Genomic DNA, 17708 nt, shown 5'->3' with positions numbered 1-17708 from the left:
AATAACAGAAATATCCAGAACACAGGACGTGGCAGTAATCGAGAACTTTAACTACCTGGACTGCAGCTGAAAAAGCAATAGGCAACACAAAATTTTCAATGCAATGCACATGGCTGACAGAAGTAATACAATGTGCAGTCCCCTCATAATTGTAATGGCCCATGTGATGGATTTGGGCACTGTCAGCATCTGATGTTTTCCAGGGACCCTTGGCAAGATGGCAGTTGCATTTGTGTTTGTGGATGACATTCCCCAGAACTCAGGGGAAGACAGAGAAGGAGGCAGGGGCAGAGCCCTGTGGAACACACAGAAAGGAGGATCCTCCAGGGGACGGCCTAGGAATGGTTAGAGAGGTTGGAGGAGAACCAGGAAAGGACATTGGCACCAAAGTCAAGAGGGTGTTGCTTCTGTCAGCCCAGTGCATTGCATTCAGCAGGGCTCCTTGGACCCTGCCATTCACCCCACAACTCCTTGTGTGCTCCTGCCCATTGACAGGGAATCCCTCCAATCTCCCCCCTGCCAGGAGGTCTGTGTGCCCACCAATCTCCCACTGCTACTTGTGCACCCTTCCCACTCACAGTGCTAGGATTCTCTTTCTTCCCCTCACGGGAGGCCCTGTTCACCCCTTCTTCATCCCTCCCCTCTACCACAGTCCCTTAACCTCTCCTCTGCTGGGGGCTGTGGATGCCCTCTCTGCTTTTCTGATTTCTCCCCAAATCCACAGGGTTCTTCCCAGTGCTCAATTTGTAATGAAAGGAGCTCACAAGCAATTCTTTTACATTCATATCTGATGCAGCAAGCCCAGACATGCCGGCTAAGCTCTGGCACAAATTAAGCATTGGATGCAGAGTTCAAAGGTTATGACATTATTGACACAAACATGCCAACACTCAGGCAGGAAGAGACAAGGCTGGAAGGGTGGATATTATTTGTATCAGGGATGCACACAGGCCCCCAGGCACGGATTAGGGGTCTCCACAGTGTTGGACAGAGCACAGTGTATGTTCTTGACACTCATGAAACACATGGTGCCACTAGGAGGTGCTTAAGTCTAAGCTTGCACCCAAGCCGGGAGTCAGTGCGGGCCAGGATCAAAGCCCAGGGGTGGAGGAACAGAAGCAAAGATTAGGTGTGCAGGAGGCTCGGGACCTCACCCTCACATTCCATAATGCATGCTGCTGTGGTGGGTGTTGGGGGAGTGGCATGTTGCCCATCTGCCAGCCAGCCCTTGCAAAGGCCAAGCAGGGCAGCACTAACACAAGCAGACAGGCACTTCCTAGCCTCCTGGGGTGTGTGCAGCCACAGCTGCTACAGCCTGAGCAGAGCTAGTTGTACCTGTTGGGAGCCTGAAACTCCCCCAACACCCTCCTTGCTGCAGAGCGCCCCCTAGTACAGGGTCATCGAGGTCATCACTGACTGTGAGGCTAGCGGTCCTATTTGCTGCACCATAGTGCCCCCTACTGCCTTGCTGGGGCGTTGGGGTCAATACTGTGAGGGGAGAGTGCCCCCTACCTCACTGCTTGCAGCCCAGTGCTTCTGTCTCCCTCCCATGTCTCTACTGGAAAAGTTTCACACTCCCAATACCTGCCCTTGCTTTCTACTATGCTCCCGTCTGACAGGTTGGGGAACAGCCCCCTCCCCTGATCCTCCCAGCCTGGAGGGTTTTGTAGAGCTGGGAAGAGGGAGCTGGGTTGCGGATGTCAGCTCTTAGTTATCATGGCCTCCAGATCCAGACATCTGCTTCCTGGCCTGGCAGCCTTTTGTCTTTGAGATGTGGCTAGGCAGGAAGGGACTATGAGATCCATCCGTTCTGAGCAAGACATGGGGAGCTAGTTACTCATGGAACCTGGACTATCCAATATCCCAGACACCTACAGCCTGTCCCCTTTGAACACAGCCCGTTATCTCAGTCCTGGGCTTCCACACACAAAGCTCTGCTTGGGCCCCTTAATCCCAATTTGCAGACATCTTCCATCCCAGCCCTGAGATCTCCCACAGCCCTGCCCATGTCCCTCAATCCTAATCCACAGCCCCCTGCTATCTCAACATCCCTCCTTTACTTTCCGAAGTCTCCCAACCATTCATCCCCTATACTGGACATTTCTATGGGGCTGGGCCATAATGGGCGTCTAAATTACCCTGCAAACATAGCTCTTCACCTCCTTCTCACCCACTCCATTCTGGGTCCTTTCTCCAGTTCAACTGGGTGTTTGCCACTTTTGTTTATTGTTGCAAACAGGGAAATCCCAGATTTGGGTGTGAAATTTAGATGGCAAGGAATTGTGAAATTACAAAAACCGAGAAAACAGGAAATTGCAAACAAAAAATCCTGCAATCTAAAAATTAAGGGATTCATGTCAGAATTGGAAATATCAGAGTCCAGGAAAGAAAATTATAACAGACTCTCTCTCCTTGCATCACGCAGACACACACACTGCAGGACCCAAAATTATGGACTCAGGAACTCAGAGAAGCAGGAAATAAGCAATCAAGCGAACCCAACACAAAGTTGCAATTTTTAAACATTTATTTTTATTTTTTGATGAATTGCTCTAATCACTCCTCCCTCCCCCCTCCCCCAAAAATCCAGGGGCAGCAAAACCAACCCAGCACAATAACCCTGTACCCCGTCCCCTGAGTCAAAAAGCTATCACTACACCTCGGGGCTTGGGGTTAGCACCTGGGGGAAAGGGAGCTGCTGTAAAAGTCAAGAAAGATGAGGCTTCTAGAGAGAGGGTGGGACCTAAAATGCATCTTTGACCTTCCCCTTGCTTCCCAACTCCAGTCCCTGGCCCCAGAGTCTACACAGAGGTCACCCCCCTCCCCAAATCTGCTGGATCACTTCTTCCTGAGAGCCCAGTGGAGAGACCCACACCTGCAGTCTGGGGGGTCCTCTGCTCTCCAGTGCTCTGGTGGGGGAAGGAAGGTGAAGTCACTGGGGATCAGGTCTCAGAGGGGTGGCTCTTGGCCCACACCCTTCCAGTCCCTTGGGGGTGAACAGTCTTGAGGGGCAGACCTCTAGTGCGGGGTGCTGGTCCCCATCCCCTCCGGCCCCTTGGGGGGCGCACAGTCCTGGGGGCAGGTTTAGTCCAGGGTCCTGCCTCCCCCCCCCCCTGCTCCAGCCTCGCAGGAGCAGGCTCTAGTCCTCGGGCGAGCAGGCCAGGTGCAGCTGGTCCGGGCTGCCCACGCTGCCGGTGCTGGAGCTGCCGTCGCCTAGGTCCCGGGGCCCGCAGGGCAGACTTAGCTCGGAGGAACCGACGGGGCTGCTGTCGGCGCGGGCGGCGCACTCCTCCTCCAGCGCCAGACACAGCGCCTTGAGCTCCAAGTTCTCGGCCGCCAGGCGCTCCTGTAGCCCCTCCAGCCCGGCCAGCTTGTGCAGGCAGGCGGCCAGCTCGTCCCGCAGCACCCGCGCCGCCTGCTGCCCGAAGAGCTGCCAGTCCCGGGCCAGCCGCTTGGCCTTCAGCCGGTCGTCGTCCAGGAAGCAGCAGAGATCGCGCAGCTCGCGGTTCTCGGCCGCCAGGCGCTCGTTCACCTGCTTCAGCTCGCGGATCTCCCGCAGATGCTCCTGCAGCTGCCGATTGACGCCCTGGATGAGCCGGCCCCGCTGCACCAGCGCCGCCAGCTTCTCCGCCTCCTCCTGCCGCAGCCGCCGCACCAGCTCCTCCTTGCTGCAGCCGCCCAGCTCCGAGTCGCTCAGCTGGGCCAGGGCCCGGCCGGCCGCCGGCTCGCCGGCCTCGCTGCCCATCGCGCTGCCGCAAGGTGGTTCCTGCTCCCCCGCCCCTTCCCCCGCCGCCACCCCGCCTCCTGCCGCTCAGCCTCCCCTGGCGCCGGCCCCCGCTCCTCCGGGGCGCACGGGCCTGGGGCCTCCGGGGGCCGCAACCCTGGGCTCTTCAGGGCGCACAGAGCCCGTCTCCTTCGGCCCCTCCCCCGGCCCTCCAGTCACCACCTGGGCGCTTTCGGGGCGTACAGGGCCCCCTTCTCCGTCGGGGCGGGCGCACGGGCCCCCCAGTCACCGCCCTTAGCTCTCCCGGGGCGCACGGGCCCCATAGGCGCTCGGAACCGCCTCTTGGGGCGCAGACCCCCCCAGCCGGCTCCGCGGCAGCGCGCGTCCCGCTGCTTTGTGGCGCACAAGCCTCAAGGGACGAGTCTCGGCTCCTCCGGGGCGGGCGGGCGCACGAGCCTTGTCTCCGAGCCCACCTTCCCGAGCGCCCCCTCCAGCGGCTCCGGAGGCTGCGGGCTGAGGCCGCTGCCCGGGGCTGCGCGCCCCCGTGCTGGCTCCTGCCGGGGCTCAGAGCAGCCGGCGCATCCTGCGGCGGGTACCCGCCGGGGCGGGGAGCGGGGCTGCGGCTTGGAGCGCTGCTGGGGGGGGGGGGGGGAGGAAGCCGTGACGTGGGAATAACAATGCGAGAGGCTCAACGCCAGCAGCGGCACCGCATCCCCCAGCCCCGGCCCGGGAGGGGGGGGTCTCCGCCTGGGTGGGGGAGAGGTGGTTAGAGCAGGCAGCTCGGGCCGGGCTGAAGGTCTAGATGGGGGCAGGCGCTGGGGCGACAGGTGCATGGGATGGGCTGGAGGAAGAGGAGCGGGGGATTAGCGCATGGCGGGAGAGATGGGCTGGGGCAGGCTAGGGTGGGTCAAGGGGAGGAAGGGCTGGGGGCACATTTCAGGGGCAGGTGCTCGGTAGCAAGGGGACGCCGGTGACCTGGTTTGGGGCAGGTCTCCCCCTGGTGTGAGGGCTCTGAGTGCGCCGGGGGAGTCCAGCCTGTCTGACAAGAAGGTCCAGGTGCCAATCTGGGCTGGTTATTGTAGGGTCCTACTCCAGTGACTCCCCCCCACACCCCACCCAGCTGCATCTGTTATAGTTGGGAGAGGAGGTAGGGAATTGATGGAGCCCTTCAGGGGACAGTGTCTCTTGTTCAGCCTAGCCCCCCCCCCCCCCAACATTGTCCACATAGCTCTGGCCTGGGCAGCATCAACCTCAAACCCTGCCCTACTCCCTGCAGCACACCCCAGCCGGCCCTGACAGCTGAGGAGAGTCCACCCCCACTCCCACAACTTCTCCCATTGCCTTGCTGGGCCCCCCTGCTTGGAACGGGGGAGGGACTGCCAGGAATCCTGTCCCGAGACAGGAAGGATGTAGGCTACAATAGAAGAGGACATTGGGGCGGAGGGGAGGAAATGCTGTTAACCGTTAAGGCCCCAGCCAGGCCTGGGTAGGGAGATGGGTACTAACAACCCCCAACACACACACCCAGGGGGCTGTGAAGGGGCTAAGGTGGAGCAACGGGGCTGGAACCCAGGACTCTGCGGGGGTTTTTTTTCCCTGTAGCAGGGAGGGGACTTGGGAGGTTGAATCCAGACGTCTGGGGGCATTGTCTAGCAGGGAGGAGACTGGTGGGTGGAATCCAGAAGATGGGGGGGATGCTTCTTAGCAGGGGAGAGCCTGGGGGTTCAATAGCAGGAGTGAGGGGATCTCTAGCGGGGAGGGGGCTTGGGATTTGAGCCCAGGAATCCTGGGGTCATTCCCTTGCAGGAAGGAAGGGTTCAGGAGTAGCGGGGCCATGGCTGGCAGATAGAGCCACATTCCTGCAATGCCAAGGCTGGTGGGAACAAAGAGCTTTTGTGTTTCCCGCTTGGGCAGTGGGGGAGCAATAGAGGCCTGGGTGGGGGAGGGAAGGGAAGCTGGGACATGGGCACAAGGCAGGAAAGGGAGAGTTAGGATGGGAGGCTGAGAGACCTTGGCACTCATGGTCACAAAATATCCTCTTTTCCCCAGGGGACCTCAAAATGGGCAGTAACAGGGCTGGCATAGGAGACCAGGAGACTCCAGCTCTGCAGCAGTGGGCGTGGGGCGTTTATTAGGAGCTGCTCTCGCCTAAGATTCACTGCTGACCCCATTGATCCAGCACAGCGCAAGGGATCCCTATATAAACAGTCCCCACGCCCCACCCCAGACGTGGCTGCATCTCAGCTCCAGGGAAGTATCCCTCTAGAAACAGCAGAAGGAAAGCTGGTTGCAACCCAGCTGCTAAAAGGAAAGCCGGGAAATCGGCTCTGTTCGCAGGCAGCCTCTGAAGGGGGAAAACCTTCCTCCTCTCTCCCCCTGCCCCCTCCTTGTAACTGCCAAGACCTGACAAAGGAGACCCCCGGGACACCACCAGCTGCAGCCTGCAAAGGGGCGCACCAGGACCTCTCGGGAGGCACGCCCCAGTTCCCAGTGCGTGTTCAATCACAGGCTGCAGCAGCGACAGGACTCCCCCCCCCCGGGAGACCCACAGAGGAGTCCTGGCGCCCAGCCCCCTGCACTAACCACTAGACCCGACTCTCCTCCCAGACCTAGGCATAGAATAGTGCCTAGGAGCCCTGGCTCCGGGTGGCTCACGCCCAGATGGCTCCGCCCCTACAGGGTGACGCGAGCAGCCATGCGGCTGCTCGACCTGGAAGCAAACAGCTCTGGGGTCATATGGAAAGTGTCAAGCGGGGGCTGCTCCGCAGGTTCGTCTTTGCGCTGGGGCGGAGAACAGCTGGGAGCCGGGACTCCTGGGTTCTATCCCCGCCTCGGCAGGGTAGTGGGGGCTAGTGGTTAAAGCAGCGTGGGGTGCCAGGTCTCCTGAGTTCTATCCCCGCCTTGGCAGAGCAGTGGGGGCTAGTGGTTAAAGCAGGGTGGGGTGCCAGGTCTCCTGAGTTCTATCCCCGCCTTGGCAGAGCAGTGGGGGCTAGTGGTTAAAGCAGGGTGGGGTGCCAGGTCTCCTGGGTTCTATCCCCGCCTTGGCAGAGCAGTGGGGGCTAGTGGTTAAAGCAGGGTGGGGTGCCAGGTCTCCTGGGTTCTATCCTCGCCTTGGCAGAGCAGTGGGGGCTAGTGGTTAAAGCAGCGTGGGGTGCCAGGTCTCCTGGGTTCTATCCCTGCCTTGGCAGAGCAGTGGGGGCTAGTGGTTAAAGCAGGGTGGGGTGCCAGGTCTCCTGGGTTCTATCCCCGCCTTGGCAGAGCAGTGGGGGCTAGTGGTTAAAGCAGCGTGGGGTGCCAGGTCTCCTGGGTTCTATCCCCGCCTTGGCAGAGCAGTGGGGGCTAGTGGTTAAAGCAGCGTGGGGTGCCAGGACTCCTGGGTTCCATCCCCAGCTCTGGGAGGGGAAATGGGTCTGGCAGAGTAAGGGGACTGATGGCAGAACTCCCTGGCCCTCCTTTACTGTACCGTGGGGAGGTCCCCATGATGTGACTGTCCCCCTGCTCTGTTAGACCAATCCTCCTTTCTCTCCCCGCAGACTCCCTGTCTCTTCTCTGGAGGCCTGCAGAGGGTAGGCAGGAGTTGGGGTCTCACTTGTAGAGCCGGGGCCAGGCCAAACAGGTGCCGCCGGCCATGACCAATGACCTGGACATCTTCGTGGGGAACACCACACTGATCGACGAGGATGTGTACCGGCTCTGGCTGGATGGGTTCTCAGGTATGGAGGGGTCAGGGTGCTGTTGGACTCCAGGATTCTGCCTGTGGGTGGAGATAGGATCTAAGTGGGTTAGAGCAAGGGATGGCTGATGGGTCAGGATTGCTGGGTTCTGTCTCCAGCTTGGAGAAAAGAGTAAATCTTGATGAATGTTTTCCCCCCCAGCAACCCATTTGTGCCTCAGTTTACCATGATGTTTTGCTTTTGCTAGTGCCTAGGTGGGAAATAGAATGTGTATCTCATTGACCCCTCCATCCTGCCTGCCCTCAACCAAACACTGATCTAACTTCTGAGCCCATTCAACCCTGAAGTGAGTGAGGTGAGGAGAGGCTGACCCTGCTGACTTCAGTCCCTTGGTCCCCCCAGTGAGTGATGCAGTGACCCTGCGGCTGCGCAGCGGGATTCTGGAACAGACAGGGGCCACAGTGGATGTGCTGCAGAGCGACACCATGGATCATTACCGCACCTTCCACATGCTGGAGCGCCTGCTGCACACCCCCTCCAAGCTCATCCACCAGCTACACTTCCAGATCCCTCCCTCCCGCCAGGCCATGCTCATCGAGAGGTGGGGTATAGCGCTGGGGGTGAAGGCCAGGAAGCAAGGCTGGGTGGAGAAATGAGGGGGGGAAGAGAGGAGGCTGGGGAAAATTTGGTCCAAAGCTGGGAGGAAAGAGGAAATTGGGCCTGAGGCTGTGGGAGGCTGCCAGGTGGAGGAGCTGGGAAGGAAGGGAGGGAAGAAGCCCCACCCATTGCTGAGGGGAAGGGAAGCTGGACCAAGATTGGGTGTGATCTTGAATCCCCACCAACTGTGTGTGTGTGGGGGGGGGGCATGTCTGAGGGTGGGTGTGGAAGGGAGGATTTCTGAGACTCCATGGCAATGGTGGGAGAGTCTGAGGCTCTGGGGACAGGGCAGTATCTGAAGTACAAGTGGGGCAGCTCAAGTGTGTGGGCTGAGGTGCAGTCTGTCTCCCCCTCTTGTGATGGCAGGTACTATGCCTTTGATGAGTCCTTTGTGCGTGAGGTGCTGGGCAAGAAGCTCTCCAAGGGCACCAAGAAGGACCTGGATGACATCAGCACAAAGACAAACATCACCCTCAAGAGCTGTCGGCGCCAGGTACAGCTCAGCCCACAGCCCCCATGAGTCTCTGAGGCAACAGTTACCATTGGACCCAAGCTGGGAGCTCCCAGTGGTCTCAGAGAAAGTGGCATCTATTAGGTCACAGGCCAGCGATTCCCATGAGCCTCTAGGGCAGTGGCTGTTCTCAGGCCCTGAACCAGCAGCTCCCATGAGCCTGTGCAGCTCCCTTATCCATATGCAGAATATGCAGCTGCGCAGGGCACCTGAAAATTTGGGGCTTTACTGGGTCTTAATGTCCACACTCTTGCCTGTCTCTATCCCTGTTCTGTGGCTGTGCTTCCTCCAGAGAGGATCTAGTTAACTTGAAAGTGAAAAAGCCTGCCAGACGTATTAGCAGAACATTGAACCTGTGAAAGAGCCATTCAAGTGATAATGAAGCCACTTAATGGGCATTTGCCAACCCCAGGTATAGCCTGTCAGTTTCTGAATTTGCAGTGTTAGTCCACAGGACCCTTTGATTTAAAATGATTTCATTAGTGTGTTGCTGAAATCACATCTCTAAAACATCATCGTAATCTCCACCCCCAGCTGCCATCAGGCTTAGGGGCCCCAGTTTAATAGCATCGCATAGGGCCCCATAGATCCTAAGGACGTCCCTGAGCCTATGAGGCAGTGGTGTCTGCAGGAACATGGGCTAGGGACTCCCACAAATCTCAGGGGCAGTGGCTTCTGTCAAGACACAGGCAGGGGATTGCCAGGAGCCTCCAACACAAGGACACCTATTTGGACCCTGGCTAGGGGATTCCCAGGAGCCTCTGACGAAGTGGCTCCCATCAGGTCCCGGGGTAAGGGATTGGCTGGCTCAGAAAGCGGGGGATGGGATACGGGGCCTTTCCCCTCTAGGACTCTGACTCCCCCTCCCTTCACCCGTGTCCTTCTCAGTTTGACAACTTCAAGCGGGTGTTCAAGGTGGTGGAGGAGATGCGGGGGTCCCTGGTGGAGAACATCCAGCAGCACTTCCTGCTCTCGGACCGGCTGGCCAGGTAACAGATTGGGAGGTGCCAGTGGGAGCACTCGTGCTCTAGCTCCACCCCTAGAATGTCTCTGCCGGGTGAGTTCAGTGCCTCCTATGCAACACAGGCACAGGGCTGGCATAAGGCTCCCTGAAGCAGTGAGGCTTGGAATTAACATCTCCTTTAGGATGCCTGGGGCAACTCCCTCTGAGCAATTAGCTCTCTGTTAGCCCAGGCTCTCTGCATATTCAGGCAGAAATGATCACAAGACTGCAGGAGCTGGAACCCTGGGCTTGAGCCTCCAGTCTATTAGCTGGGCCTGCTCAGCACAGACCCGAGCTGCTCTGAGCCATCCCTTCAGATCTGGGTCTTAGATGGGTGATCTCTGTTGGCAGCCAGTGCTGGCCCCAAAGCCATGGTAGGGGGTGCAGTGGGGCAGGGCTTAGGGACAGGAGAATGTTCTGACTCCATGTATGTTGCCCCAGGTACTATGCTGCCATCGTCTTCTTTGCAAACAGCCGCTTCGAGACGGGCAAGAAGAAGCTGCAGTTCCTGACCTTTGAGGATTTTGCTTATTGTGCAGAGCAGATGATCGAGAACTGGACATTGGGCGCCGTGGGTGAGACTGGGGCCCCCCGCTTGGGAGGACATGGGGCAAACCATAGCTAGAGAGAGCTGTGCCTGGACAGTTTCTGGCACAGTCATTACAAACCATCCACTGGTGCTGTCGGGATCTGCAATGTCAGCTTACTCCACTGTGGGGAGAGGCGGGGGGGGCGGGAGAGGCAACCTCACACGTGGCTCTGTGGGGTTGTGCTGTGGGAAATGCACCAATTGGACCTCCTCTAGAATAGGAGCTACCCACTGTGGTCCCAGACTTATTCCCACCTCTGTGTAAACAGCCCCCATGCCCGAAGCCAGAGATGGCTGCATCTTAGTACTGGATAAGGAATCTGTTATAAACAACCCCCATGTCCCACCCTAGAGGCAGCTGCATCTCAGTGCTAGGTTAGGGATCCCTGTAGAAATAGTCCTTGCACCCTAAAGCCTTCTCCCACTGTACACTCGCTGCCCCCAGACTAGGGATGTAAGCGGCTAGCCGACTGCTCACATTCCCCCCCGCCCCGCCCCGCCTCTGTATCAGAGGTAGCAAGAGGGAGGGAGCAGGAGCCAGTGCTTGCGGGGAGCCAGCTTAAAAGCCAGTTCCTGCCAGCACTGTTTCCACAAAGCAGCCTCTGCCCGCAGCAAGCCCAGGCTTGCTGCGAACAGCGGCTGCTCCACATCCTGGGAGCAGCCCCTGACTGTGTGGGGTCCTTGTGAACAGGGGCTGTTGCTCAGTCTTGACTTGCGCCGAGTCCGGGAGCTACCCCCGCTGTGGCTCTGTATTTTAAAAGTAGTAGTAGCTGGGCTGCTCTTACTACATTGGGGTGCAGGGACTAATAGCCGGGCGGCTCTTCCTACAATGCAGAGCTGCAGTGGGGGTAGCTCCTGGACCCAGCACTAGCCGGGACAGGGCACCTTCCTTCATCAATTAATTGTGTAGTCGGTACAAATTGTACGGCTACATAATTAGCCACTTACCCACCTATTAACATCCTTACCCCAGACTCCAATGTGGATGACATGGACGTGGATCTGGATAAGGAATTCCTGCAGGAACTGAAGGAGCTCAAGGTGCTGATCGCTGATAAGGACCTGCTTGATGTGCATAAAAGGTACAGGCCTGGTGTGGGCAGGGTTGGGAGCTAGGACTCCGAGGTCCTGTCCCTAGCTGCGGGAGGGAGTGTGATCTGGAATAAGGATGTTAAGTAGTGGGTAATTGAATAATCGAATAGTCAATGCATTTTTGCATTGACTATTCGATTAGTTGATAAGGGCGCCTCCGCCTTTGAAGTGTAGCACCAGCCCTTGGGCTGTGGCTACACTTCAAAGGCGAAAGCGCCGAAGCCCGGGGTCAGCTGAGAACTCCCTTGCTGACCCCGGACTCTGCCCGGTGCTGCTGCTTTGAAGTACCCTCCTCTTCTACCCACCCCTTGCTGCCTCTATCTGATAGAGGCTCCCCACGGCATTCAAAGCGGCAGCCGGAGGAGGTGACCCCTGGCTCCGTGCGGCGCTGCCACTTTGAAGTATCCCCCTCTTCTCCCCACCCCTTGCTGCCCATATCTGATAGAGGTAGCAAAGGGGCAGGAAGTGACTAGTGGACTATGCTGTCAACTATCCAATAAGCATTTGCTTATTGGAAAGCCGACTAGTCCTTCACATCCCTAGTCTCGTGGGTTAGAGCAGGGGGATTAGGTGGGATTTACTGGGTTAGAGCATGGCAGCTGGAAGCCAGGACTCCTGGTTTCCCTTCTCCATGTGGCCTGTGCTGTAGTGCATTTGGTGGACCTGGATGAAGGACCATTTTGGGGTGTGTCTATTCTGTCCCTACGAGACACCGTTTCTTGGCCTTACCTCTCTGTCCCTCTGCAGCCTGGTGTGCACGTCGCTGCGTGGGAAGATCTCTGTGTACAACGAGATGGAGGCCAACTTCAAGGTGTATCGTGGGGACAAGGAGGGAGTAAAGGGAGTGTGGAGGAGGGATTTTACCTGGTTCAAGAAGCCCCCCACTTAGTGGCCAGATCTCTGGCTGGTGCCCCCTGTTAGCACCACCTATCAATGTATTTCCCTTTTGTTACCAAATGACCTGGGTGCCCTGTGTGCCAGTGAAGGGCTGCAGCCCACAGCCTGGCGCCGCAGCCTCCTGCTCTGGACCCCCTGCACCCCCACTTCCAGCTGCACCTGCCATGTCTCAGGTGCCCACCAGAGGGGGATTCTGAGTCAGGCTGCCTGGCCCCAGCCAGTGCCACTAGCCTTCTGGGCCCTGCATGCCTGGGGGCTGTGAGGCCATGAACACCCTTCCCTCAGGTCTGTCTTTCTGGGGTATCCCCAGAAGCTATCTCTGCCCTGGGCCCCTGCCCCTCTCCCAGCTTGGAGCTGGGAGCCAGGACACCTGGGTTATCTCCCCTGCTCTGTTCACTAGCTCACTGAGCGACCTTGGTGAGTGAGTCCCTTCTCCTGTGAGTGAATTTGGGGGGGGGGGGGTTTCTAACTGGGCAGGGGCTGTGACTCTCTGCTGACCTGTCTGGGCCCCACAGAACCTGTCACGAGCTCTGGTCAATATCGCCTCCAAGCTGACCCATAACAAGGATGTGCGCGACTTCTTCATTGACCTAGTAGAAAAGGTACCACCCCTCATGTTTCCTTCCTCCCTGCATCATGGCCCCCCACACCCAAGACACAGGGACTTCACTGACTGCTGGAAATTGTATCCCCCCATCCACTGCCCCATATAAATCAACCCCATCCCCCCACTACACACACATAGTTGTCTCATATTCCCCACCTGCAGCATTTGAATTCTCGGGGTGAATTTGGGGTGGCTTGGAGCTCTTCTCCTCCCAGGCAGAGAGAGCCCCCCAAAACAAGCCCCCAGAACACATGCTTCCCTGCATGCCCAGGAAGTAACGGGGAGGGTGATTTGACCTTCATGGCCTTCACCCCCCAGGTTCCATGGGCAGGGGGAGAAGTTGGAGAGTGCCCTGGCAGGGGAGGGGAGTATATTAGGGACTCTGATCCCGTGGGAACAGGGTTGAGACCCAACAACTTGCCCCCCATGTGGAATTATAGACTTGGAGATGGCATCTAGAGGGGAAATGCCTTGGTCCCATTTCCCTGGCCCCCTGAGCCAGCTAGTTCCAATTCCCAGCAAGCAGGAGGTGAGGGCAAAGTTGTGGGGTGTTGTCCCCCAGGACCCAGTCTACCTCTGACTATTCCCCCCTTCTCCTCAGTTCATTGAGCCCTGCAAGTCAGATAAATGGACCCTGAATGATGTGCGTCTCTTCCTGACGCAGTACATGACATCTGCTCACACTGTGGATGCCTTCCGGTAAGTACTGCCCACCAGGGAGGAGGGGGCCACCACCACCACCAGAATCACTGCCCACCTATTCTCCATCCACATTCACTTCCTGTCCTAAACTTGTGAGTAGCATTGATGACAAGTGTTACCAGCAGCCACACCCCAGAGACAGCTGCATCTGAACGCCAAGTGGGGGCTCCCTATAGGAACAGCTTCTGCATCCCATTGCAGAGGCAGCTGTATCTCAGCACTGGGCCACAGAGCCAGTGTAAACAGCCTCTGCGCCCCTGCTCAGAAAAGGCTGCATCTCAGCGCCAGGCAAGGGATCCCTAGGTAAACAGCTTCCATGCTCCACCCCAGAGGTGGATGCATATTGATGCCATTGTCTGACATCCCATTTCTTTACCTGCAGGCACCAGGCGCTCTGGGATCGGTACATGAACACCATCAAATCCTGCCTGCTTAAGATGTACCACGACTGACCAGCAGGGGGCACCCTGACTATTTTAAACTCTCTGCTCCACTGCAGCTCCTCCTGCTGAATCCCTGGTTCCCTTTATCTGGGCTGCATCTTGGCAGCCCTGGTGTGATGCCCCTCCCCACACACACACTCTTCCAGGGAGCTTCTCCCAGGGCCAGGTGCTGCCTCCCCCCAAGATTTCCTCTCTCCACCTTTGGGGCGTATCTAGACTACACTAGACTTTCGAAAGAGGATATGCAGATTCCGCGAGAACTTGCATATCTTCTTTCGAGCTCACTTTTGAAAGTGGCACTTTTGAAAATGAAAGTAATTAAGATGCAGTTTTGTCAGCGAACCTTCCCGTTTGTCGACAAGCCGCGTAAACCTCATTTTTTAAGGAAAAGCAGCTTGTCGACAAACGGGGGAGTTTGCCGACAAAACCGCACCTTAATTACTTTTGCTTTCAAAAGTGCCGCTTTCGAAAGTGAGCTCGAAAGAAGATATGCAAGTTCCCGCGGAATGTGCATATCCTCTTTCGAAAGTCTAGCGTAGTCTAGATACGTCCTTGGAGTTTTAGCTCATTTTGGACAATAAATGGAAGAGCCAGTTGTTGGATTTGACTTTTTGTTCAGGTCAGCTCAGACCCTGGGCCTGGCGTGGTATCCTCACCGTCATCATCCCCCGATCGGAGCCATGGGGCCAGCCCAGTATCCTCGCCACCAATACTGCCTGGATCAGAACCACTGGCCCAGACTGCTCCCGTCACCCTACCTTGGATCGGAGTCTCAAGCTTGGACTGGTATCCCCACCACCAAAACCCCACCGGATTGGAGCTACAGGGCCAGCCTGGTTTCCCCTTCCCTGTCCTTCAGTATCCACGGGCATCGGTGTGGAGCTGTTTCCAAGAATCATCGTCTCCCCGTTGCCACAATTTGGCGTCATCTAGAACTAATCTTTGAAGCGCCCCCATGCTATGGGTAGACTGTGCCGGGGTGGGGAGCTCCCTCAGCTCTACGTAGGGTTAGGGAGAAACACAGACCCGAGCTGAACAACCCTAATGGGATCTCACCCCACGCACAGCTGCATCCCTTTATATACCGCTCTTGTGAACCCGGTTGTGGGCCAGGACTGAGGGGTAGAGCCGTGTCACCGATTCTATTTAACATACTTTAATAATAAACTAAGGGCCAAACCCTTGAGAACACCCTGTCAGCAGAGGATACGTGTGGGGGAATGTTTGTGTGAGAGAGAACCCAGGAATCCTGACTCCCATTCCCCCACCCCCTCCCTCGCCACGTCTCTGTTCTCCAGACAGCCCTGCACGCTGGCCCAGTGCCAGCTCAGGCAGGACACTGGAGCCTCTGTGCAGCTAATCCCTTCCCTAGAGGGATGTTCTGTCTGCACCTCCCCATTCCTGCGTGAGTCCCCAGGGGCACAATACCATTTCCCTGCCCCGCCCCAGCTCCTGAGGCTCCGCTGGGATCTCCCAGCTCTGGGAGAGGAGGGGGGTCTGGTAGGTTAGAGCAAGGGGAGGGCTGGGAGCCAGGCCCTTCCAGAACAGGTGTGAAAGGTCCCTCAGGAGGGCAGCCCACAGCACCCTGGGATCCCCACCATGTGCTTGTATCCAACATGGGTCCATAGACTTTTACACCAGAAGGGACTGACCAGCTAACCTGGAGGGCCCAGGTCAGAGACTGTTGCCCCGGAGCTGAGCCCAGTTGCGTGTGCATGACTGAAGGAAGCATCGTCCCAAAGGCAGTCAGGCTGAAGCTGGAGACCTGGAGAGAAGTGAATGCCCCATGGCGCTTGGCTGTTTGGTCCAAGGGTTAATCACCCTTAAAGTTAAAAACGGTGCACCATTTATCTTGGACCGTGACTGGCTTTAGCAGTGGGACAGGCTATTGGGGCACCTGCTACTCTGCAGGGGGGCCTGGGCTCTTCCTCCTTCACAAACTCACTAGCTCCTTGTGTAAGGCTACATCTACACTGCAGCGCTATTTCGGGATCTCAGATCCTGAAATAGCTATTCTGTGTCTTTTGAGCAAGCCTGTTGTTTCAAAATATAATGGGTTCGCTATTCTGACATCCGCATAAACCTCATTCCACGAGGAGTAAGGGATGTTTCAGAATAGCGCTTTATTTCAAAATACATGCTGTGTGGACAGTGCCAAATTTTGAAATAAGCTATTTTGAAATTTACTAGAAATAAGCTACACAAGTATCATAGCTCAAATTGTGTAACTTCTTTCTAGCTCTGGATGCAGTGTAGATGCACTCTAAGGCTACATCTAGACTGCAAGCCTCTTTCGAAAGAGGCTTTTTCAAAAGTATCTTTTGAAAAAGCCTCTTTCGAAAAAGAGCGTCTAGACTACAACCAGTACTTTCAAAACAGCAAGCAGGCAGTCTGGATGCTCTCTTTCTAAAAGCACAGCTTGCATTACATAGCCTCTTTTTTCCAAAAGTGCACTTTTGAAAAAATGGGGTTATTCCTCATAAAACGAGGTTTTCTGCGGTCGAAAGAATGGCTGCATTCTTTCAATTTACTTTTGAAAGACTGCAGCTGCAGTCTAGACGCAGGTTCAGATTTTTTGAAAAAAGGCCACTTTTTTCAAAAAATCCCTGTAGTCTAGACACACCCTAAGTGAGCAAAGGGACTGGCTGGAGGGTGGGACCAGACAACAGGGGCATTACCCCTCTGGAGGGAGCTGCTGAGCAGCCAGGGGTCGAACTCTCAGACACACAATCCCTGTCCCCTGAGTCAGGGCATGTGGGTGGAGGGTGTGTTTGAAGAGAGGCAAATATACCCTAGAATTAACAGTCTCTGCTCCCTGGGATATGATGAAGCTGACATGGAAAGGGGGGCAGAGGTGGAGATGAGTAATGTGGAGTCTAGGGAGTGGGAAGAGGAGAAGGCTAGGGGCAAGGAGAGAGGATGGGGTGGAGACAGGAGAAAGGTGGTGTGTGTGGAGCAGAGGGGGAAGGAAGGACGGAGGGGCGGGGGGGGTCGATGGGGTGAGTGATGTCAGGCCAGCAGCAAAAGTGGTTGGTAATGGGGATATGCATGGAGTGGTTGGGTGTCAGGGGCCCAGAGGAGTGGAGCAGGGCCCGTGAGAAGGCAGAGGTGATGGAGCAGTGAGGGCTGCAACAGAGGCTACAGGGGAGTGATGGGGGCAGGAGGTGGAGCAGGGCAGGGGGAAGGACAGGAGTGATGGGGCTGGGGCAGGGGATGATGGAGCATGGAATGGAGCAGTAGGTACTGAGCCTCATGGCTAGGGCAATGGGGGGGGGGAATGGCTGGGAGAGGATGGGGTGGAGCAGTAGGGGCTGGGCCAGGCTGCAAGGGGATCTTCTCATGAAAACAAAGTGGTATGTCCCCCCCCCCCTCCAGTACACAGCACGAAGTACGTGTGGATGCCACCAATGCAAAGTCTAATGGGAGCCTTCTCACTGACCCAGCAGTGTCAATATTTATGTCTGGCCGGGTGTATAATTAGCCTCCAGGGCCTGGAGCCCTGTGGCCTCTCCCAGTCAGCCAGAGCACAGGCGCCTAAGGGAACATGGGTGTGTCCTAGAGGAGTGTATAATTGACAGTCCCTAGAGCCCTACTTTCTGGCTGTTGCCCCAAGGACTGGTATTACAGGGAAGGGAGGGGGCAGGAGGGAGCAGACTGGAGCTGTCCAGCTGGACTCTTCAGACTCTCCTCCCTTCTACCCCAAACTCAGTCCTGCTCTTGGAAGAAAGTGGTTGAAGGAAGAGCCCCTGCATCAGCACAAGGTCTGATTGGCTGCTCTTCAACAGGAGGCGGACCACTGAGGAGGACAG

At 56.9% G+C, this 17708-nt stretch overlaps 2 protein-coding genes across 4 annotated transcripts; one reads left to right on the top strand and one right to left on the bottom strand.

Moving 5' to 3' along the window:
- Positions 1 to 2535: 2535 nt before the first annotated feature.
- On the bottom strand, positions 2536 to 3745 carry CCDC85B (coiled-coil domain containing 85B). The gene has a single exon (XM_075938993.2). It carries the CDS (start codon positions 3743 to 3745, stop codon positions 3140 to 3142), a length of 606 nt encoding a protein of 201 aa, XP_075795108.1. The 3' UTR covers positions 2536 to 3139.
- FIBP (FGF1 intracellular binding protein) lies at positions 3619 to 14155 on the top strand. Of its 3 annotated transcripts, none has more exons than XM_075938992.2 (11): positions 3619 to 3759; positions 7258 to 7437; positions 7801 to 7999; positions 8422 to 8548; positions 9455 to 9555; positions 10011 to 10144; positions 11132 to 11240; positions 11998 to 12061; positions 12663 to 12749; positions 13356 to 13453; positions 13839 to 14155. In XM_075938992.2, exons 2-11 carry the CDS (start codon positions 7353 to 7355, stop codon positions 13906 to 13908), a joined length of 1074 nt encoding a protein of 357 aa, XP_075795107.1. In that variant the 5' UTR covers positions 3619 to 3759; positions 7258 to 7352; the 3' UTR covers positions 13909 to 14155. The 3 variants fall into 3 exon arrangements, with proteins under 3 accessions (XP_075795107.1, XP_006129758.1, XP_014432343.1); XM_006129696.5 differs by lacking the exon at positions 3619 to 3759 and adding an exon at positions 6342 to 6492; XM_014576857.4 differs by lacking the exon at positions 3619 to 3759 and adding an exon at positions 6453 to 6563.
- The last annotated feature ends 3553 nt before the right edge of the window (positions 14156 to 17708 follow it).

This window comes from Pelodiscus sinensis, chromosome 11, assembly GCF_052426305.1.
Source record: "Pelodiscus sinensis isolate ZL-2025 chromosome 11, ASM5242630v1, whole genome shotgun sequence".
In the NCBI taxonomy this organism is placed as follows: domain Eukaryota; kingdom Metazoa; phylum Chordata; order Testudines; family Trionychidae; genus Pelodiscus; species Pelodiscus sinensis.
Note: the sequence above shows the minus strand (reverse complement) of the source record. Positions and strands in the feature narration are given on the sequence as shown.

Coding starts and splice junctions, on each gene's coding strand:
- CCDC85B (XM_075938993.2), bottom strand. CDS start 3,745: ATGGGCAGCGAGGCCGGCGAGCCGGCGGCCGGCCGGGCCCTGGCCCAG.
- FIBP (XM_075938992.2), top strand. CDS start 7,353: ATGACCAATGACCTGGACATCTTCGTGGGGAACACCACACTGATCGAC. Junction 11,241..11,997: donor CTGCTTGATGTGCATAAAAG/GTACAGGCCTGG, acceptor GTCCCTCTGCAG/CCTGGTGTGCACGTCGCTGC. Junction 13,454..13,838: donor CACACTGTGGATGCCTTCCG/GTAAGTACTGCC, acceptor CTTTACCTGCAG/GCACCAGGCGCTCTGGGATC.